Raw genomic sequence first — 26,094 nt, forward strand, 5'->3', positions numbered from 1 at the left:
GTTTAGGGAAACGTTTCTTATAATGTCACCCCACGAAGAATAAGAATAAAATGTAAACACATAATTGGTTTCAGACTTTTAATGCAAGTCTGTCTTTATCTTTATGTAGTTGCACTTAACTCATTACCAAAATAAATTATATAAATTGCATAAAATATCACTTCGCATATAATAAGCAATATTAGAAACAAGTTACATATCCTACAATTTTTTAATTTTTAAGTGAATAAAATACAAATAATATTTTGTATTGATGGTTGAATTTGCTTTGTTTGTATGCATTGTAAGTCGAGGCTAGTCTAATATATTTATAAAAATACTATGGAAGAATATACTTGATCAGCTCTATATTCATAAACGTAACTTACAAGTAAACAATTATTGATATCGAACACATTTTTTTTCAATTATTAATGGCCAGCCGGTATGGTAATTCGATACTGTGTACTATAATCGATTAATACTAATTTAAATGGTGAGCTCGAAGAACAAAAGCTACAGCAAATAATAATTATAAACTCAGACCCGAACGTTTTTTCAACCGTCAACAAATAAGCTCTAGTCAGAAATACTAATTAATAGTTTTGGTACCAAATGAAATAAAATACCATAGCTTATGAAATATTTTTCCGGTAAAATAATGTTTAAAACCGTCAATGAATATAACTTAGAACTATTTTTTTTTAGTCAGATTTACTAGGAAGTTTTTACGAATGTTATCGTGTATCACACGACTATACAGAAGGAAGATATTGTTTGAACATTTATTTTTTGGAAATCCAGTAATAATATGATTTATGTGTTGCGGGTAAACGACGGATAAACGTGGACGAACGAAATTATTCGGAAACCAATATAATAGTACACGCTGTAATAACGAGGCGGGGTGTGCAGATATTGCGTAGACCAAGGTGCAGTATCGCGCTGTGTAACACGTTGAAGACTTTATCCGAACAGTTTACAATTAATTAGACGTAAATTAACTGTGAGAAAAACGTATGGTATCGACGTAGTGATACACACCAATTATTGTTATTGCAGTGGCGTACGGTAGATTTCGAACGAAAAGTGAAAAAAAAAAATAACAACGAGAATAAAACGGTCACGTACGACCGCACATGGGTAGACCACAACATAGGCGTGCACATCTGGGTATAACGATCGAAAGTGAACTTGTACGGTGAGTGCATGTGCGCTGACGTACCGGAATCGGTGGCGTATCCAGAATTTTTTTTTAAGTGGGGGTTAGAAAAAATGTAACGTTAAATGATTTTAAATTTTGTGTGTTTTCATTAAAATTAATAGACAGTTAAATAGTTTTGAATTTTGTGTGTTTTCATTATAATCAATAGACAATATACATACATTAAACATTTTCGGGGGGTTATAACCCCCCAATCCCTCCCCCTGGATACGCCACTGACCCGAATAATTTCTGGTGCTCCTCGTACTCCTGTAGCGTGATTATCATTATTTCGATCCTCGTTCACCGAATCGCTCGACCGATAAAACGCGAAACGTAACGAAACCAACAGTGCTGCGCGATGCGTATTGGGATATGACGAGATGACGACGGGGCGTGCGTAGAAATCGAATGTCGTTCGTGACTTTAATATCGATACGCGTGCGTGGCGCGTGTACCCGTGTAAGCTCTGCGTCGCGATTATGCGGTGCACGCGTAGCGTCACAGGACTCGGCCGCGTATTGTTATCGCGTACCCAACAATAATAATAATAACACGTCAGAAGGTATTTTTCACCATTGTTCGCCGGCGAGGCTATGTTCGACACCTACATCACTTGAGACGGTATTGTTGGTTTCGTGTGCACTGCCGCCGCGCACGCATCCCGTAATCCGGCACAACAATCGTTCCGAATTTATTTATCTTTATTCATCTTTACTATTTTATTTTATTTTGTTTATCCGTCGCAATTCGGTCTTGCGTTCCGTCCCGTCGTCTTCAAATGTCTATAGACGGAGCGCGCGTTCGTTTCTATTCGTGTACGAGTATCCGTACTCTCGACACGTCGCGCTCCTGCGGCCAGGGGTGTGTTTAGACTTACTTCTAGGGGGGGGGGGGTCTCAAATTTTTTTCTTTAATTCAGGCACAAAATTTACAAGTAAAATGTTTGGTAGTATTTAAATCAGATGAGTTCTTAATATTTTTGGTTTTTTTTTTTTTTTTAATCTAATGCCGGATCCACTTAGAATCGGCTGTTGTGTAGTTCTTTTTTAACACCTGTCTTTGTTTTGAAAGTTATGTTTATGTTTTATTTGATTTTTTACCAAGTATGGACCCCACAAAATGCTCAATTCAATATTCACAGCCATGCGTAATTTGATCTCGTTATAAAATGATCCACATTAAAAAAATTTGAAATGTGTATCTCACATATAATCGATTCATTAAATACGGATTAAGGGGGGATCGCCCCTTCAACCACCTAAAATATGCCCATGCTTGCAGCGGATGAAATTATATCGTACACGCGTTTATGTTTCGTCGGCGAATTTCGATCCACGCGCAACACATGAACACCGTATAACCGAACTGATTGTTCCGTCCTCATCTCACTGTCATTGTGTTACGAGGTTCCTCGACGTTTTTCCAGGTGTCCGTCGCTCTCTTCATTTGGTTTTGTACCGATTCGAATCCTTGGTATCTCTGGTTTACGTCTTCAAACCGCGATGACCGCTTGTTTACCACTACTACATACACCTTATACACCGATTATTCATCCGCTATATTTAGCTTTGAGTTGAATTCTCGTTAATTTGCATGCAAATACACGGACACATTACTCGTTAACATTGTACACACTTAATCAAGGGCGCATTCCCATATACATCTATCGCTATTGACAATCATTGTACATGAATATAGTTACTGTTTCTCGGTCAGTGGTTAGCTTGTTGCTATATGGATACAGTTAATGGCGAAACCAGAAACCTCCCAATTGGAGGGAAGTCCACAGTTAAATTAACAGGGAAATCAATCAATACATACAATAATTTTTCATCGCAAAATGACACGTACTTCTTATAATTGTTATTATTATTATTTTTTTTTTTTTGAACCCACCCCTTTAGCAGCATAAATACGCCACCGCTTACGGTGAAATATGTAGCGATGGTATTTATCAGTGAAGGTACCAATAAAAAACGGTTGGAAACGATAAACGTAATACGAGTTTAATAGCAACAGTAATAAATGTAACAATTAAAATAATATTTTCACGCGTACAAAAAGAAATCAACATATCGATGGACTCGATCAAAGTCGAAATTATTTACATTATGCATTATAAATTCTCCAGCTTTCATTTGATCATCAAAATGTAAATTCATTTTATTATTATAATATTTTTTTTCAAAGATAAAATAATACGTGTTGTTGTTAATCGAACCACGAAGCGTGAAAACAACTTTTTATTTGTTTTCAATGTAAATTCAAATCATCTCCTCTTGCCGTACGGGAGCTATACGCACTACATCATGAACCTGCGCTGCAGCTTGTTATGGGCACTTATAAAATTACATTGCTCCTTAACTCGTATAAGTGCACGTATAATGGGCACCTACTGTTTAGCATCGTTATTTTAATTAACTTATGCTCCTATCTATTCTATCTAAACGTATTATATGTGGTTGCCAGCTCACTATAAAATATGCAGGTTTCACGTATGATGTTATTATGTAGATCTCTGTGGTTTCACGCGGTGAGCGTATAGTCGTCCGACCCGTAGCAGTTAGCGAAGACAATGACGTGAACAAAAAGAAAAAATTTTCAAGACGAACAACGCAAATAGAAATGATCATTATTCCAATGTAGGCATTATAATTGGAATAAGCCAAGGTCGATCATCATAATATATTATGTCACTTTGGTCTTCTTTTCCTCGTGATGTGTTAATTTCCGATTAATTTTTATCTATTGTCCCGTGGACATATAGCCGCCACACTCCATACGGTTAATCATGAATGTTTTTTTTTTTGTACATTTTATTTTATTACGTATAGAAGTTGTATTATGTTATGTGCATGGACATGTTGTGAATATGTAAATCGCTGATATCATCATATTTTCAGCGAACGTGTTTTTTGTGCGTCTGCTCGATTGACAGCTGGAGACAGTCGCACTGCTCTGCACCAAACTAATATCTGGTGTTGTGTAACAAGTAAACCATTACCGTGTGACTAACGTATCATAATTGAACGGATTGGGAGAGAAAAAACACAATATTAAATAAGGAAAGCAAGTCTGTGACTTTGATTTTTGAAATCGTTGAAAAAAAATCCTTTTATTCATAAAAGTATTACTCTGATGATGAAAAAAAATCATAAACTTTTACAATAATATATTCTATGAATATGTTTTCAATAGCATAACAACAATAATATGTTATTGTATACAGATTTATATGATTTATACAGTTATTATTATTATTATTATTATTATAACGATAATATCACTATAATATAAATGGATAATACGAAAACTATTTTTGGTTTAAAAAACTATGAATATAATTATATTTTATCATTAACTGCTGAGAAAAATTTATCCGAATACGTTTTGTTTATCTATTGATCATTACGTGTTAAAATATAATTTATTTTATACATTTTGATACGCATTTTAATACATGTATATTACTTTGGTATACGATACTAAAGATATTTCATTCGTCAACATCGTTTGGTTAACAAAAATATTTAATTACCTATTCATTCATATATAGTAATATAAAAATGTACACGTAGCATGAAATATTTTGTTTTATTTCTGCACATATAATAGTGATAATTATATACACAATATATATCGACGATATTGTATATTACCTAAATTATAATAAAATAAAAATTAATTAAAATATAACCTCCATCTCGTGTGATGATTTACTATTAATTCTAGTCATTATATGATGAATTCGAAATTTATTATTTTTTTGATTTTAATACCTATACATATTTATAATATATACCTATATTGTATATTATATAATTTACAAATATACAGTTAACGTTAAGTTTGAATGTCATCGTATCCCGAGTGCCCCGAGGTGTTTTTTTCCCCTCTTTTACACAGATTTGTTATATTATTTCACTCGTATTCCGCATTACTCAAGGATTTTTAGTTGTTCATTCGACCCATTTCTTAGCGTAACATCAAAATACTGCATGTTACATAATTTCAACAATCCACTGTTTTCTAGAACTGATTTAGCTCTAATGACCGGATACGAACGCACAGATAGTATCAACGACGATTTATCGACATTGCCCATTGTCGCATGACGATAAAGTGTTTTCGTCATCCCGTCTAGTGTATATATACAAATCCAAACAAGTGAAACCCCATAGTCCATTACCTCCAGCATCTAAAGAAGCAGTTGAAAAAAGCGCACGATATTTATTTATTCAAACAATATTTATTTTTATTTACTCATTCTATGTTAATTTACAAATCAAATATTTTTCAGGTAATAAATAACTGAAAATATATATACGTACAGCCCCGAAACTGTTTTGACCTTTGAAAATGCGATTTATGAAAAATCGCATTATACGAGTGTGTGTGTGTGTGTGTGTGTGTGTGAGTCCGTATGATACTTTTATTGTTATTAGGCTATTAATACATCGTACACCGCAGTGCATTAAATCAATGATGATGGTTCAAATCAATCGAACTAATCTAAAAGTAATAAATGTATTATTATCGTTTCGTGTGTGACCAGAAGCAATTGTTGATACTTTGGTATAAATTTGCGCAACTTAAACTTTTGGGAGGTCTACTGTCTATTATATATAGGCAGATTTTTAATTGTAAAATTCCCAATTCGCACACTTCAATAAATAACGATGCTCAAACGCATAACCAAAAGAAAATCCCATAGATAATAAGTTTATTGTGGGTTTACGGTGGTTTTGGGTCATGATGAAAAACTAAATTACGATATTATGTGATCCTGATAGTGTGTATATATACATACGTATTATATTTTTGTTATTATTATCATGCGATAAAAAAATAGTGTTACCAAAAAAAAAAACCCCATGGACCGTCTAGACTTTGCTATAAAATAAATAATAATAATTATACTATTAGTTTTTTCATTTCTGCCTATTTTATAAGCTTTCACTCTTCTCTACATATATATTTTCATATTCATACATTTGTGACAATGCAGTTAGTATGTCGGACTAGATTGTTCATTAGAATAAATAGCTCAAAGTTGTCAGAATTTAACACACAAATGATAGTTGTTGGAATTACATGATTATTATATAATTATTAAAATATTTAAAATTCTTAATAAATACTAAAATAAGCAAACTGTTGTTTCATTGTGTACGAGTATAAATGCTATTTTTATAATTACGAGAGCACATCTTTAAAATAATTAATTACTATAACATACCGTATGATGATGAACATGCCAATGTAATAATTACCAACGTAGTTCAATTACCGATTTAATGTTATTTATTTGTACTGGTTATTTAAACTATCTTGGATAGATATAATAGTACGTAATTATCATTATTTTATTTGTTTTTATTGTTATTGCGTTTTTTTATTGAACCATTATAATAGTGTAACAATCATAAAAAAAAAAAATGTAAAATTCAAACGCGTATGGAAGAAATAAAGGGAAAGTAATAATCAAAAGCATAAGACGAGACGAAAGGGGACGATAGAGATAATAAATTAAATATTATTAAACATTGAAAACAAAGGTAATTCTTGAATATCTTTGGTAGTGAAATAAATATTATAATAGTATAAATACAAATCAGGAGTAGAATATTCTGAACTAGAAAGATGACTGAAGAGAAGGTCTCTATAGACTGAGAAAGCAATGGAAAATATTTAATCACATTATAGTGTAAAAAAAAAATTATTTATAAATACAAAACGATAAAATATTATAAGCAAAATTAACAATTCCAATTTACGAGAAAATATTTATGGGTTTAAATTACAATTAGTCAAATAAATCGTATATTAATAAAATCATTTTAATTATTTTTACTTACAAACACTTTAAATTAACTAATTAATAGTTATAATCGTAAATAAATGTGATTCAAATGTGAGGAAATAAAAAGAAAAATGGTAAATTGATGTAATTATAAATATTATAATACCATTAAAACACTTCAACCATAAAACACTTTTGTTGAAAATATTAGAAAATATAAAATTATGTGAATAACGCAAATTTTTTTTAGTGAACACCTTCACTTACAGCGTGCACGCATTTACTTGCATTTAATATAGCTGTTTATGTTTAAATTAAATATATTATAACAGTAAGTGTACAAAATGTATGTACATTAATATGATTTATACACGCAATATTTACTATTATATACGTTTACTATACGTTTATTATACTATTATATACTATTATTATACACGTTTGTTATGTATGCATGTATATAAATGCTCTTTTTTTATTTATTAATTTCAACTTACATAATTTTACTATCTCAACAACTATACAGTGGATGTATAATAATTTAAATAACCATATTAATTACTAACTTTACTGTCCCGGTATTATATTTCAGTAGTTTTAATATCTGCAGAACTATCAAATAGTTTTATTTATTTATTTTTTAATGAAGAAATTTCAATAAAAATTCTTAAATGCATTAAAATCTATTAGTTATTTTAGTTTTAAAAATGAACTAACCGCAATTCTACTAAATCCATAAAGGTACGAATTATATGTGTATATTATACATAGCTCTTGAACTTTTATTTTTGAGCCACGACTCCTGATGATTAAACAACAATTAATTTTGTCATTTGTACGTTTAGCACTTGAATAATACTATATTACTTTCGTTTGTGAGTGTCCGACCTATTACGTATAGTGTACACTATAAGATTGATGATATATGCCTGATAAAATCATCAGTAGTAAATCAAAATGTAACCATTGTATATCAAATCATACCAATTACCAACCAAACGATTAAGAAGTCTTATAACGCGAGTATACGGTTTCTATAGAATAAAAAAAAAAAAAAAACTAGAAAATGGACTGGTATAATCTAATGTCGCACCGGAAGGTGCAGTAGTAAGACTAAATGTAATATCGCCTGGATGTAATATATTATTATTGTGTGCCTGTAAAAACTGATCATTTAAATAATAGCCTGGCACAGTTTTTTTTTTATATGATATTTTAACTTTATATAATATTGCTGCGCACCGCGTTTCGAGCGTACATTTTCTCTATATCGAGTTGCAACACTCGAGCGGAATTGTGAATAATTTTGGTGAGGTTTACCATAGGATATTTCTGGAATAATCAATGTTCACAGTACGCAAGTGTAGTAACTTGAAAAAGTCATTTTACGGTCGCGTGTACCTGTTGCAATGCGCATAACGTACATATCTGGACTAGATATAATTTAACGTCAATGAATAACGACTACGCATGGATATGTGGCTATAAACTGATATAGGCGCATAAATGTGTTAATATTTCCTGACATTCGTTTTACACAGAATTTCAATGAAAATTTCGAAATTTATAAATTCATAGAAAAGTGCCTACCTATATATGACCGTGTAATAATTAAAACGCCAACACGGACTAAACCTTTAATTTGTCAAATCTACACACTCAATAATTGTCTTGCGTCATTTTCTGTATGTTATAGTGTACTATTAATTACTCGTCACGTGTTTTTTTCACCATTAATATTTTTCCTTTCGTCAATAATTTACTATTTAATACAGTTAATTTGTACAAAAGGCCCGTGGACCATACAATCTATAAAACGAATAAATAATATTATAACAGTACACATTCACTCGTACATACGGATTATATACCCGGATTTTTGTAATTGTTTTAAAAATGTATTGTTGCTGCGCGGGTGACATACAATTTCAATCGGACTTGGAAGTATGACGCAACGGATCGATACCCAGAGGCGGCTTGATTATAAATTTTGTGGTTCACTGAACTTTAACTGAACCATCAAAAATTTTGAGGCGGATGTCATTTTAATAGGTGGGTACTTGGTCTTGGCGTTTGGCAGTGGTGGGTAATATTAAATTGGTAAATTAATAAAAATTAGATAAGTTTTTATACCTAATACGACTTTTTGGTAGGCGGGTGGGTGGTATTAACTATGCTTGAACCACTAACTGAAAAATGTCAAAAAGCCTATTTCGGTACCGTCGTTTTATTTCTGTTCGTACGGGAAAAACCGAATATGATAGGTGCACTACGAACATTGAAGGCTAATGAATGTTCACCCCATCGTTTAAGTCATTCGTAGTCAAACGGCGCACAACACAATTTTTGTTATTGCTATTACACCGTATATTTTACCGGAACACGGGAAACCATTATTATTTAAGCACACGTTTAGACGGAGGTCGTAAAAATGTGCGTTCAGAAGGTACCGGTCGATCGGATTACAATACGAGTACGTTTGCGTGGACCACTTGGTTAAATCAAACGCAAAAATCGTAAGACCAGTGGTGTATTGGTAAATATATTTAAGGGTATACGCATTAAAAAAATATAGATATTAACCTCAAAAAAATAGTCTCGCTACGTTTCAATAAATTAAATAAATCCCAAGCGTGTTTATAACTTCTAATAAGACTATAAAATACAACACCACTAGATATACATATGCCACACGTTATAAATCGCAGATTTAAAAACCACAGTCTGAATGTCCATATTCCATATTATATTTAATAATTTCCATTATTCAAATGCCATTAACTAAATTGAACTTAAAATACATTAAACACAGCGTACACTGTAATCCTCAACAGATAAATATTTCATTCAAACCTCATAGTATATAACGATTTTTTCCCAATGAACTAGTGTTCAACTTTGGTTTTCAAGTTGTTTTAGAAGCGTATACCTGTGAAACAATATTTTACATCACGCCGAAAATCGAAATTCCGCTGAAGGGCGTATACCCCCGCGCGTACGTACTAATACACCCCTGTGTGAGACATAATATGTGATATCAAACTCACGGTGGAATATTGACGCATGTGCGACGGATGACGATGTGTTGTGCACGTTCAAAACACGTACGGCGAGACCGCGATCATGAGCTGCAAATGTTTATCGGTCGCCTGTCCGAACTGGCTGCAACCATATTAATCGTTACCGTTACGGTTGAACGTTGTGCGATCGGCGAACGTCCGCGGGATGAATCGATCCGAACTCGCGATCGATACGATGACGGGATCGCGTTTACTATCGGTACGCGCGCGAGAAAACGTTGTGCACGCGCGCCGCGTCCAAAACCGGAGAGTACGAATGACAAGACTGACCGTGCGCCGAACGCGATGACTGCGGTGCGCCCGCACATCGCGCGGCGGACGGCCACGAGGACCGCTGCATCCACCACCTCGTGCGCCCCACTAGTTGTGTAACGCTAATAGCGTCACGCGTGTGCACGGGCTTACGCAAACGGGCAATTGTAAACTCCGCCAGAATATCAGTTAAGGTAAAAAGGTAATAAAAGGTCTAATGTAAACACCGCCAGTTTTGTTTTGTGTTTTGCCTGTGAATCCATTCATAAACATCTAAGAAATTAATTTTATAAAAGTCAACCGAATGTACATATTTTTAGTAAAGTTCTTACCGAATTTCAAACCCAGACTTATAAAAAACTATTTGGCATATCTCAAGTAAATACGCTAAAAAATTAGAAATAAAAAAAAAATGACAGTATGCTATAAATAGGTACACTAATGGAGTAATACAAGATTTACGAGTATTACAAGAATACAAATTTACCAATTTAAAAGTTGTATCACATCATTTTGGTTTAAATAAATGACATAACTAAATATTTAACAATTATTTATTACGATTTTTTTACTGTGATTTAAATATTTAATGTGAACGATATGATATTATAATTTTTCTTAATAATATATCATATTAATTTATACTACTACTTGATTTTCTTCACTAGCGGAGTTAACGTGAACTTAATATTTCCTGTTTTTTGTTTTTGGCGGAGCTTACATGCTCCCATGCAAACATATTTTGTACACAGCGAAACCTCTGAACACTACGTGGTCGCTAAAATTTTATCCGCTGTTCAGAGGAAGACATTTTATTTTCATTAAATTATAATTAACAATAAAATTACAATAAATCGAATTCAAATATAAATTAGAATAATTTCACTTTCGTGGTAATTACATACATACATAAAAATAAACTATATAAATAATAATAATAAACGAATATTTACGAGAAAAATACATTCATATTGGTATCACAATCGTGACTAAATACTGACACGACAATGCATTTCGTTGTCGCGATAATATTTCAACAGCTCGATGGATAAGATATACTACACAGTATGATAATATATGCAATAAAATACAGTTGTATTATGTAGACTTTTATTTAGTTATTCCACAGTTTATTTTTAATTTTCGACAAAATTATCGATTCAAAAAATTGATATATTTTAAAAGTGTCCCGTTTTTTTTTTAGGGTTTCCTTAAGAAAATGAGTGAAAAGGCTCATTGTTCGGAGGTTTCCACTATCCAGAGGTCTCCGTTATGGCAGGTTTCACTGTATACCGAACGTGTGGAGGCCGTGCCTACTAAATGATTTCGTTTGTGGTCCTCGAGACAAAACGAAATAAATCCTACTGCGCAGCGTAATAATACACGCGCGTGCGAACAGAAAGTTGTGACAAAACACTTCTTGTTCACTTTTTTTCTCCCGGTGTAATAACCGTATTATTATTATTGTTGTTGTTAAATTACAAGCCCCGCGGTCAAACCCCACAGCCGTACGTAAGTATGATAATATCATGTGGCCGGCAGTACGTCGTATGCTACGGGGACGCCGAAACATGCACCGAAAGCTATATTGATTCCCACGCGCTGTCAAGATTTTTATCGTAAAACACATTGTCTACGAACGTAATCAGTTGCAGCACGATATACAAACACAAGTCACATTATTATTTGGAAACGCAATCATCATAATAAGCTAATTCCGTCAGACAGTGGCCTAAATCCCAAAATATCATCCCAATAAAAATGCATTTAAAAATTGTTTACAAATTATTAATTAATTTTATTTATTTGCTTTGTTATTGTGAACAAATGAGTTTTATCGTGATTAGAATGTTAAATCGCAAAACTGCAACTGCTATATAATTAACATTAACGATTAACGAAAAAACCTAAGTCCCCTGTACAATTTTTTTCGTTGACAAGTCCCCTGTAAAATGTCAACGAAAAAAAAAAAATTGAAACAAAAATCGCATATGTATGTTGTTTTTGTGTTTAACTTGACGTACTCCTGCATTCTTACATTGTGCCTACGCTACTTAGGATGACTACGTAACGCCTCGGGTCAATAGATAGGTTTTGAAAATCAAACAAATAATAATATATAAATGTTTACAATATTATTCTAAATACAATTTTATAATTATGTTGCTAGGAGAATTATTTCAGGTACATTCATTTTAAAATATATTACATAATATTTACATAAAAAAAACACTTGGATCGAGTACTTTCATAGTAAATCGCGAGTTCGTAATTTTCTTACATAAGTTTACGAGCGATCAAGTGTTTAAGTACTTAGAAAATGCGGCATAGGTAACAATAAACGCGATTTTGATTTAAAAAAAAAATATACATACAAACATTAAATAACCCTGTAGAAGAGCAACGTATATCAGCTATACGTTTGTCGAGCATATGAACGTTTTAAAAAAAATGAATTCTTCTTTGTAAATTATACTATCTTTATATTTTGAATCTGTCATATGGAAAATATGAATGTGATACGAAACACGAGATAAACTACGTGTTATTTAAAATTAAACAAAAGAATATATTTTAATTAAAACACTGTATGTTCTATGCAGTAGTTTGTTTAATTCTTTTGTATGAAATATATAAATAGGTATCGGTCCTTATTTTAGGTACATGAGATCACGAAATATGAGCCAACTCCAGTGTATATGAGATAAAACAAACACGACTAATCGCATTATCTTTCGGAATGTAACAAGAGATTTATTTACGCAAATCATTGTACCGACAAAGAAAATATATAAAAAAAAATGCAAGTAAAGTGTCTTGGAAATACGAATTCATTGTCCTACACATTTAATCTAAAACGCATTATAAAAATAAGAAAATGTTCTCCTCGATTAGATTGCGAAATCGTCGTCAATCCTAAATGTTGCCTTATTCAAAAATCGTCCTTATGAGTAAACGATTAAATTACTATCCCTGAGCATACAACAATTGCAAAAACTAAGCGACATAATAATATTAAAATCAAAAATAGGAACTGCTTTTGGTAGCTACCGCGGTTTTCGCTTTTACACTATCGTCTCGAACGACTCTCGTTTTAAAATGCGTTAAACGTTACAAATTATCGTTGAAATCGTTAAGTATTATGTTTTCTGTCTGAATGCCATTGTGTGTGAAAGCTTGAAATTTTCTTTCCCCTGCGGCCTTCGGGCAGGACAAAATAACTTTAAGTATTGCTCCTGGGCTGTGATGATGTCCGCGAGCATAATCTATTTTTATTGAATATTATACGTACGGCGATCTCCGCCGTCAAATGCAGTTTAGTTACACGTATACGGACAATATTATAAAATCACATTCAAACGTTGTGCATTATGTAAACTATTTTTGTCGAACACTTGCACAAAAATAAAAATTATTCGCATAAGGTTATATTTTACACATAAAGCGCAGAGGCTGGGTGATGTTGGTCTTTTTTCACTCGCCTTGACGTGCAAGTCAGTATTGCGCTATTGCTTTAATTTAATCGTAATCCAACAATGATTATAATTATCGCGTAAAAAAAAAAAAAAAGAAAAAAAAAGAAAACCGTTCTTGTTGAAACTTAAATCCGAATATAATGGTAATAATTGGTCAAGGTCTTGGCGATAAAATAGGTGAGTTGTTAAACCCTAGATTTTTTCGCAGTTTTTTTTTTGCATAAAGTATTTCAACTAATTGGAAAATAAATATAACTTCTTTACCATAACCATAGTGTAATTTATATATTATGCACGTACTCGTATGTGTCTAGACTTATACGTTTAATGTCAAGAACAATACGGTATTGCTTTTAATAATATCATTCAAACCAAAAGTACATATTTTTATAAAACTAATTATATTACTATACAACATTGGATGACGTCGATGTTTCACTTACCCATCACCAGTGTTGGGACTTATCTAAATAAATTATCTAGATAGATTTTTTATCATCTTTTATCTTATCTAGATAAATAACGCTAAGTTATCTAATTACTTATCTAAGGTAAAATTTTTACTTATCTAGATAATTGTTTGTATTCTTGAAAGATTAGTCATTTTTATTCTTGTACGGAGACGAATCCAACAAATGAGATATCATAAAATCGGTCCAGCCGTTCTTAAATTATAAATTCTGTAACTAACCCGACTTTCTTTTATATATATATAGATTTTTTATTTTTAATCATAACTCGTGTATTATTAATAAGTAATTAATTCTTGGTATGACATTTTGTTTGTATTTTCATGTCGGAAAAATATTTTTGGTATTTTTTAACTTAATTTCTTATTTTTCCACGAAAGTTCTAAATATAGTAGGTATTTGATTTCAGTAAACACATGTAACTCATACGCTGAATAGTCAATACTTCACTCTTGGAACCCACTAAGTCGTAACTACTTATATAATAATGAAAATCATCAAATTAAGATTGTATGGAAAACAATATTGTTAACTTAAAATAATTTTTTATGTATTCTGTATTCATCCTGATACGTACAGAGCAATTTTCATTTTTTTTTTTTTTTTGTGTAACATTTTAGTGATTAATTATCATTAAATACTATACATTGTATATAAATACTGCTTAATAATACAATACATTACTATAATAAACATTAAACACCTAGGTACCTATTGATAATAATGATTATAATTAAGTCTTCATAGATATTATTACAAATATGAAATACTGACCAAAATATAAAAATGTTCGAAAATATCTTTTTTTTTATCTATTATCTTTATCTAGATGGATTTGGACATATTATCTTTCAACTTTATCTAGATAAATTTTGCATTATCTATTCCCTACACTGCCCATCACTGGAATCAATGAAAGATATACACTTTTCACCGGATTGTTTTTTAGTTTGTTCACACCGTTCACGGTCTGTTATCGTATTAATTCGTGTAAATTACGCGTGCACAGTTAACTGTTAATTAAGATTTCTGTGAAACTCTGATTGATATTTATGTCTAAAAATGTTAAAAAAAAAAAAACGAATGTTCACGTATTTATACTATACTGTATGTTTGTTATACTTACTTACCTACTATGCCTTATAATAATCGGTACATTCATCTCGATTTATTTACACATCCAGTATATTTGGTAAATTGCACTCTGCAGCAATTAACAAAAATGCAATTATCATATATTATATCATAACTAATGAGTATAACACCGTGATGTGCGGAAAATGTAACGCATATACTCATAAGCAATCCGAACTGCGTGTTATAAGCTAAAAAATATATTTATTTCACGACTAAATGTTATTTTTTATTTATTTAAAATATATCTGATATCAATTTCATACAAAACATATATTAGGCGAATCACAACACACGCCGGTATGTTGTTTTGAAAATATTTATAAAATACTTGAATAATATTAAACACATAAAATGTAATTTAAATAAATTCATCAAGATCAGATACAAAAACAGAATACGCGTAATTTAATCAAATATTACAACATCGCTCACTCTGTAGGTATGTGATCAAATATTTATAGAAAGTATTATTACACGTCATCTAATTAAATGATAAGTAGGTAGTGACTGGAGTGTATTATAGTATTAAATGAAACCTACTTCATTAGGGAATGAAGTGATTTATTGATTATAATTTACAAGCCACAGTTAAGCTGTGTTGGCGGTATACCAAGATCGATAGAAACAATAGGTAGGCACGAGTTCGCTCTTTAATTTGTAAGCATTGAATGCATTTAAATAAAGATTTGGCGTTTCCAAAATAGTTCATTGGTTAAGAATCAGTATTAATTAAAAATTGAATATGTAAAATAGATAAATTACACTAATATTACGCTTTATGTCTTAAGCAATCGTATATATCGTATATATGCATACGAAATTAGATCAGTCATTTCATTAACTGACTGTGCACACTCACTCAACTTTTACGACGATTAATATTATTCATTAGCACCTAATTACTAACGGGGCGTGTATACATTTTATATGGTAAAATGGTGATTGAATATGTAATGAATTTGTTAAATATAATAGTATTTATTTAACGCTCACTAAATAAACCTATTTAAATTAAATGAATAATATAAGATCGAGCATACATTTCATTTGTGGTGTAATATTATATCCATAGGCGCGATTTGGGGGCTTGAGTGTGCTTAGCACCCCCATTTTTGAAATTAGCACCCCTAAATGTGTTTATGTTAATTTACATACTCATTACTCAATACTTATTACTCATTATGTATAGAAAAACTTAATAGTTTTTAAGTTTTTTCGTATAAACATATAAATTTTTATACAATAAAAAAATATTTCGCAATACGAAAAAATAATATCTTTACTATAGGGTAAAAGTCTCAAGTTTCTAGCCATATTACTTTTGGAATTATGAGTAAATAACTAAAATTTGAAATATGAAAGTCTTATTTACAGCGTATTTTTACCATTTCAAGACAGTTTTTTCCTCACGTCTAGAAAAACTATTATGATTTAAAAAAATGACCTATCTAAAGTACCACCGCTTGCCAATTTAAAATTTAAAAAAGTTCTAGAAAAAACTTTTGGACCAGTATTTCTATCCGAAAAAGTATTAAACAAATAAAATACAAACATCATTAAAAAACCATAATATCCTTCGCTTCAGTCAGAATCTAAAAGTGATCATGTGATAAAACATTTGTGTTTACAGACAGGTAATTCGTTATACGCGCAATAAAAATATAAAATTAAAGTGAACAATTTAAATTTAGAAATATTCATATATTTACCAAATATTTTAGTAACTGTTGAATTGAACGGTTTGCGGGTGTCTATAACCATTAAGAAACATGAAAAATATAGAAGGGCTTCAGTATCTCCAGTTTTTTCATTGAAATTGCGCCCCTGATTATATCACTGATGTATTTATTCACAAGCTTTTAAATAAACGCACACGACTCACTTGTCTAAATTTTGTTGAGTTTATTTAATCAAAGAAAATATTAATTTATCAAAAGTAAGTGTTACAAAGTAACATATAGAAACAAAAAAGATTGATCTATATCTCGCTAGAATTTTAAGTCGAAAAACACTTTTTTTTTTTTTTTTTTGAGAAAACCTGTTTAGAAGGAATTCGAAAGGTGCTAATGGTGTTGACCATTTCCGATAAATACGCTTAAAAGAAGACGAACTCTACTGGCTGCAGCTTCCTGAAATTGTGTCTGCTGAACTACATTGTTGTGTGTATTCGAGACAAGAATGACGGACGGCTTCGGTAAAACGTTTGTTTCGTTTTCATCAGCCTACAAGATCAATACAATACAACGCGGTCTTCCGTTGCGACAGTGCAACGCCATAATAGAACATTGTGTTTAAAAATAATACAACGATAATGTCGCAAAAAACGACAAAAATGGAACAGACGATTGACGGTTGTACGAATTGTCGATGGTAAATTTTCCGACGTTAGGCATTGCAAAGAAATTTCGGCCGATCTCGTATTGTGATCAAAAACTAATTGCGCGCCAACCGTCCACCGCGCGATAATCTCACGCGCGGTTTAATCGTCGTCGCCCCGCGCGCGAACTATCCGATTTCAGTGAACGTTAACAGTGCGACGGATTTGAATTTCACTGTTCAGTTTTTTTTCACTGTCGTCGCACCCTCACCCACACCTGTACACGTCTCTTTACGAGCGAATTTGTCAAGTTGCCGTAACGTGCCGCGCGTATTCCTGACGGGGGCTTTTCGCGCCTCGTTGCGTAGGCATTTGTTTTTTTGACGGGGTGATCGGTTACAGGATTCTTACCGTACAAGTTATTTTGTGTCGGACAACGAAATACCTACCCTCGACTTTGCGAAGAAATGAAGTTGCCTGTTATACAGCTTTTTCGTCGACGCGCCTAGTCGCAAGAAATGCTTAAGTCGTGCAACGACTTCGCACAAAATCGAGAAATCGATTGGAAACACGTGAAAATGATGATCTAATTTTGATGCTTACATCCGTTTAGCCAGATATCGTTCCGTTAACGGGTAATCGTCAACTCACTTATCACGTAATAGTATCTATTTTTTTATGTAACAATCATTCTACAGTAGTAATTCTGAAATTATAATTTAGTAAACATTTTTTTTAGTATAAATTTATTATTGTTTTTCTCATACTCTACATAAATGGCCGATTATAAGATTAAACTGTCGGTGTCTTAAAATAGTGTTGAAGGGGATAGTCAAAGATTTTTGATAAACCAAAAGGAGTGTTGAATAAAGAAAGGTAACTCACTTACTCCACTGCGGGGTAAATAATGGCTGCAATGGATACAATTTTCGCACATTTTTTTTATTATTATTATTAAATAATTTCATCTCAGCTGGTATAAGGAGATAGGAAATTGAATATACATATATATATATTTAATCATTTTATATTCAATTTTTTATTATTATTATTTTTTAGTCGAGTCTTATGCCGTTCAGACTTTCTCGATCACATCTATACTAAAGTCGTACACATTTCAATAAATACCTCCTACTAACCATGTTATGCTTGTTTTTTCTACCTAGTTTTAAGTTAAATCCTGTGCGCTCCAACAACAGGTATCGGCTTCAGGTTGGCGACCTTAAAACAGTAGGCCCGTCACACGGCACTCCGAAGAATTAGTCGCGAGGTGTCGCGGATGGCGATCCTGCTAGGATAACTGTCCAAAGGTTAAAACGCTCGTGATATATTACTAAACGATATGTTCATAGATCAGTGTTAACACTAGAGTTCAATTTATTTAACTAACCTTGACCTAGCCTAACCATTTCACCCTGATTATTGTTCACCTCTTCTGTGTTCACTCTTTCAATAGTCGCTTCTGTTCGTGTGATAGGTGTAGGTCGGCACTCGCATGCACGGAGTACAAACACAATAAATATTACATGGTTATAATACACGACGAGTAATCGTTTGTCCGTGGAAACGACAACATACTTTGTTGTTGCGTGGACCGTGTAGTATCGTGCGAGTATATTATACGTCGTGTACATAATATACTCGTAGCTGACCTGTCGCGAAATGGATTTCTTCATCCGCGCTATTCCGGTTACATATTACGGAGTAGTTCGTCTTTTGATAAAACGAAGAGAGTGAAAAAAAAAATAATAATAATAAACGGGTAAAATTATTCCACGAGAAACTAGGTTAATAACCGCTCCAGTAAATATCGTACACAGAGAAACGACGGGCGATCGCCACTGCGGCATCGGCCATGTGGTGACCATTAGAGTAGTATAATGATAATAATAATTCGCGTTACCTCATCACAAACTGGCCGAATGGGTTCTCTTCGACCGATGCCCACCGGCGGATATGGAACTCGCCGAAAACCGGTAGTGTTACAGTCCGTGGTACATCGAAGAGAATCGTCAACTCCGGACGACCATTAAATCACCTGCGCACGCATGCGTACTATAAACGTAAATTTAAAAGAATGATTATGCCCTCGGAGGCTGTGGCGATGCGATCAGTAAAATAAATATAAAATAATAATAGTAATAATAAACAGGTGCGGTTTGGCGAACGCGACCGGACAAAAACTTTCTCCGGTACACAATGATTCAAATTTGTGTGTCTTTTACGCGTCGCGAACGATGTAACGTATAAAATGCGCGAGGATTGCTACCCGTGGAACTCTGCACATGCCCGTTGCGCAACTCGAGACCGCAGTGTCGACGCAGTGGAATGCCGAATCGTAACCATACCGATGATACCGTGCGTGTACCGATGAATCGTTGGCAACTGCGTTTCGACTACACAACGTGTTGGTGATCACTAGGGCTCGGATTTATCTCTATTAAAATAACCAAAATATTTAAATAGATATGTATGTAAAAACAAATCGCTTTATACGTGATAATAAAATGAAAAAATGACATATAAAAACATTTAAAAAAAAATTAAAAATAACTTTATAAATGACAAAAAAATGGAAATAAAAATATTAAAACACTTGAATTGAAATTATTATGAAATTGAACCGTATTCATCTTGATCTTGATAGCAATGATATACCATATACGTGCTTAAATTGTCAAAGTTAAATGATCTACGGTTTGGTCGTAACACTGATGTGTACCAACTGAAGAATCGCTCGACTCCAACAGAGGTAATGGGTGCAAATTTCATATTTCCAATGTGTCCAAAGGAGTGAGCTCCTTCTGCAATATTATCCCATTCATTCTGCATGGGATGATATCTCTGTATATCTTTAATTAGTTTTAGGCAGTTTAAACCAGGATTTTTGTTTAATACGCTGTACATTTTTTTCTCTTATTGCTAATCCCAATGGTCTTTGTACTTGTTCTATGCATTTTACAGCTTCTTCTACAAGTTCTAGACTTTGAACTAAAATCATTAGTTTTTTTGTCGAACATCTTTAAACATCGAAATATTGAACATATATCAACCATAGATTAAATTTAATAATTGGTATTGTTTATGTACTTTTGGTACGTACATAGGACATAACCTGTATTGAATTATTAATAAATCGAAAATCGTTAATTTCATTGAAATCGCTTGAAACGAATTTATCACTTACCTAAATTATTTTATCAAGTCACAGTAAATATATGTATTCACATACAAAAACGAGCTCTAGTGATTATTAAAGATGATGATTTATACGTGTTTAAAACTAAAAATGATGTACATATGCATAAACGTATTTATATTTTGTTTCAAATACGTAATCAAAATCACAACACGTTTAAGATTTAATTAAAAACTATGGGCTAGATGCATAACAACATGTTTGAACTGAACATTGGATTTTCGATTATATTATTAATAAATCATGTACCTTAGTACATTCGTTGAACTGCACAGTGATCATGATTCATTGAGGTATAAGGATCCTCGTAGTCAACAAAACAACGGGTAATCATTTCATTTTTCGAATTTCCAAAGGTAAATCGACGTCGATTGAGGCGAAATATGTTTTTTGTAGCGGCTAAAGAACCTTTCCACCTTATTGGTACAAATTTGAAAGCTTTATGGTTTTATGGTTTTAGCTTTTATGGTAGGACTGAATCTAGCCTTGCGACGTATGACTATTATTTACTTATTAATAGTATAACTATACATAGCCACATGTTTAGTATATTTTTAACAGAATTTAATGGCGATTCTTTCAAAATAGGGAAATATCCAACGAAAATATGTAAACATATGTAAATAACCTCAAATGTGTGATAAAACATTTGGATAGTCCTGAAATATATTTTTATAGAAGAATCGTTCGAATACCATTAATCATGAAAAATATGTTTATAAATACAAATCCGCACCCTAGTTATCATTCCACTACAATCATAATAATATTATATGGGTTACGAACGTCGTGCACAATAAATTCGGGCCACGTTTTTTTTCTTTTTCTCCCATTCAACAGTCACTTTTGACTTTCGATAGTCATTGTCACGGGTAAATAATACAATACTATTCGAACATTAACGTAGATGAGGCGGGCATTATTTGTTCCAGCTGTAGAACAAAAATCGACTGGCTGAATTTGAAAGAGAAAAAATAAATAAATTGTCACGGTACGGGTTTTTTTCAATTTTTCCTACAGCTCGAAGAAAAATTAATAATCAACCATTCTTTTTATTTGGTAGAAAGCATCTGTGATCCTTCTCATATTCTCTTTTATTGTCCCTTTTTTTCTACTGAACGTGATATCCTATTTAACTATCTTGAGTCCCTCAATATCCCATTTAATATCTTTGACATTCTAAATTCTAATGCAAAACCTACAATTATTCTTAATATTTCTCTGGTTCATGAGGCCAACTGGCTTCGTTATTTAAGCTTTTATTACTTAAATATTTTTATTATTATGTTATTGTTATTTATAGTATTTTGATTTAATTAATTATTGTTATTGTTTTAACTGCTAAGCTTAATAGATTTTACTAGAAGCTATAATATAAATAAAAAATAAAAACATTATTTGTATAAAACATTATTGACTGTACCAAATTATATTTACACGAAAATAGGTTAATCCATACGTTATAGTTTTAACACTCTTAATGTTACCTGCTTAAATAAATCATATTTTTCGTACAAAAAAAGTTCGTTGAAAATACCAACAGCTCAAAGTTGTCATGGACAATAGCAGTACTAACTATTGGTGTAACTGTATGGGGTCTACGAATAGCATGAATTTATCGATCAAAATCGTTTGATCCAATGTTGTACAACAAAACACGAAAAATAAATACTTTTTATTTAAAATATAAGAATTAATTTATGTATTATATTTATAAATATTGAAATATCTAGCCTAAAATCTATCAATACCTAAAAAGTAAATTTGTGTATGAGTTATACCTATACTCGTATGTACACGACTACTTATAACAGTATAAGCCTATAATAAATTATAACCATAGTTTGTATGTAGTTTAACTAAAAACACTATGATTATTTTAATATCCATCTAAGTTCGAACCACGCGCATGAAGCGCGTGACCTCTAAAATTTTAAATATACAATACAGTAAGCACATCATTTATTTTTCATAAATTCGATTGGAAATATATTGGATAGAAAACAAATACATGATTAACGCAATTATCGAACGAAAATAACTATTATTTGGTATCACACTTTCTTAATTTATCAACGAAAAACCGGAAGTGTGTTTCGTACCTATTACATTACTTTCAAAAAAAAAAATAAATAAAAAAAAAATACCTGTACCACTAGTGCACACACCTACGTGTTTTATCGATCAAAATTGTGTAATGATTTAGATAGTGCACTATTATAATCGATGGTTATCGGGCATACATAAATTACTGACTCTATATTTTGACCAACAGTATTGCCCTCTGAAAATGATGCTGCCCACGTATTTGTTCGTACAACATTGATGAAAACGTTAAATTCGAGCATAGATATTTGTACTACTGTCATTATTTAATCGTAACCGATGATAAACCGTATTCGTGTTGTAACGTGGTCGGGGATGACCAGTTAAGTATATGATATTCAGGGAAGGTTTTCTAGTCCTTGTGAATATATTATACCGTAGCTTGGAAACATAAAAGGAAAGATCTTGATATTACAAATAAATGTAGATTGATTTAATTTAGTTATTATTATTTAATATACATATATAAATAAGACTTACGGACTATGGACTACATCAAGACAAGCTACATCGGAAGAACGTCATTGCAGAACTGCCCCGACTTAATGTAATATCGTAAACATGTAAATTAACGTGATGTCTATTCAGCAATATCCATATTACATGAGTAGACATTAATAATATGTAACAATCGTTACAGTGTGTTTTATGATACTTGTTTAAAAATGTGTAGACTGAATTAATGTTTTGATGTTTAACGATAACGTCTTGTTTGATAATTTATATTTTTAATGTTTAATAACGATGGTAAGTAACAACCGAAACTGTCGACTTTTTTTTTTTATCTATTTCAGGCAATGAGCAGAAAGAATATTACAAACATTAAATTGCACATGTGTTCTTAAGGAACGACCATTTACCTACAATATCCTATGTACCAGCTGTGTATATGGTCTTATATATACCACCGTTGTGTGTTGGTAGATCAAGCGGAAGGTTTAAAAGTGTGCAATTATTTTTAAATCTACGATTCATCTTATGTCACTGTTTGCCATGTAAATTACTTATAGGTATAAAACATAGGGTTATTAACAATGAATTCGATATTATAATTTGTCATAATATATTGTACATTATACAATATTACAATGTAATCCATTGACCATTTAAATTATAAAATTATTTGACCTTAGCATACTGCATATAGGTTTAAAATCGCCATATTGAATTTCACCATTATTTGACTATATAATTTACTTTTATCGGCGTAGGGAAAGTGGCGCTCCCATCGCCCAATGTACTTGGTGCATTGTAGTAGTCATTCTCTCCTGACTTGAAATGGTTGCGAGGGTCTAACTGATCCTTTAGGTTGGGAGTTAAGCGACGGGCCAAAGACCCATTCTTATAAAAAAAATACTGTTAGAAAACCAAAAACCACTAAGTCTCGGATATCGATTGATAATTTGGATAACAGACTCGGAAATCTAACTGGAAATGCTGGAATTTTGAGATTTGGAACATGGAATATCAAAACCTAGTACAAACCAGGTTCTTTACAATATGTATTAAAGGCAATTAGCCGATACAATGTTGATATAGTGGGATTGCAGGAGATTAGATGGCCAGGATCGGGTAATAGAAAATACGAGAATGGGGTTGGTTTTATAATTAAAGCATCATTGTCGAAATTAGTAAAGAAATTTTAACCCATCAACGACCGAATATGCTACATAGTATTAACTGAGAAAATATTTGATTCAGTGTTCATCAATCGTTATGCCTCAACGGAAACTGCAGATTGTGAACTAAAGGAACAATTTTACGATGACCTTGATGGAATACTTGACAACATCGCCAAAGAAAGCATAAAAATAGTAGAAAGAGATTTTAATGCTCAAGCAGGGTGGAAGAATATCTTCATACCAATTGTGGGCAAAGAAAGTTTATATCAAGAAAGTGACAATCATGGTATGAGATTAATTATTCTTTGCACAGAAAAAGGGCTGATAATAAGCAGTATGCAATTCCAACGAAAGGATATATATATAAACATACTTTGATAGCCCAGATAGACAATACAAAAGCCAGATAGATTATGTGGTGATTGATAAATTATTTAAACTAGTATAAATTGTGTAAAAACCTATAGAGGAGCGGATGGTGACACTGGTTATTACCTGGTTATTAATTTTTTAAAAGTGAAACTGTCAAAACAAGGAATCATAACCGAAAAGGAATAAAAAAAAACGTCCGGTTAGATATGAACAAAATAAAAAACCAGGAAGAAATAACTGCAACCATTATAATCTTAACAATATTCTTAAATCAAACAAACTGGATATGGAGCCTGATACCGAAAAAGGGTGGAATTTCATCAAAGAAGCTGTTTAAAAAGCGGCTTCTTTGTTTAAGAAAGAAACACAAACTAGAAAGAAGCCATGGTTTGATGACGAATATAGAGATATTATAAAAAAGCGGAGTCAAGCTAGACAAGAAAGATTCAGAACCCAATGCCTGAGAATGTGGAAAAATTTCAGGGACTCAGAAAAATAGCAAATAAGAAAATAAGAAACGTAAAGAGAGAGTATGAAAAATAAAAAATAAGAAACATAAAAGAATACAGGAGGAATCTACGGTTATTTTTCGGAAAATGCAGATCTTTCAAGGAGGAGTTAAACCTGAGTAGTTAAAGATTTTCACGGTTGTTTGATTACAGAGGAATTAAATGTAGTTGAAGAATTCCGAAATCATTTCGAAGAATTACTAAGTACCACTAACGAGGGTGTTCACCTAGAGGAATATCAAGTACATACCACATACTACTCTGTACAGCCAGAATTACCAGAACCAGAATACGAGAGGAATCTTAATTTTAGACACCTGCTATAAAATTCAGTCGATAGTAATCCGGCAAAGACTGGAAGTCTATGCTAACGACATAATTGGAGACTACCAAAGCGGCTTTATGAGAGAGAAATCTATAACAGCGTTTCTCAACCAGGGGGTTGGGACCTTCAAGGGGGTCGCAAACACCTTGACTTAGAGTCTCGTAGGTCAAAAATAATAAAACGCTGATTTACAAAATGTAAATTCAAATCAAATTTTTACCTAATATAGATGGAGGGAGG

The 26,094-nt window shown here is 32.1% G+C and overlaps 1 protein-coding gene across 1 annotated transcript in view; it reads right to left on the reverse strand.

Moving 5' to 3' along the window:
• LOC112683988 (mucin-5AC-like) overlaps positions 1-10,359 on the reverse strand; it is a 43,122-nt gene extending 32,763 nt beyond the window's left edge. The window contains exon 1 of the mRNA XM_025555269.1: positions 10,037-10,359. Within this exon, the coding sequence (XP_025411054.1) occupies positions 10,037-10,054 (18 nt within the window). The 5' untranslated portion in view covers positions 10,055-10,359. The remainder of the gene's footprint in view (positions 1-10,036) is intronic.
• Between the last annotated feature and the right edge of the window lie 15,735 nt (positions 10,360-26,094).

Source organism: Sipha flava, unplaced genomic scaffold (genome assembly GCF_003268045.1).
Source record: "Sipha flava isolate LNK unplaced genomic scaffold, YSA_version1 238_pilon_pilon, whole genome shotgun sequence".
Lineage (NCBI taxonomy): Eukaryota > Metazoa > Arthropoda > Insecta > Hemiptera > Aphididae > Sipha > Sipha flava.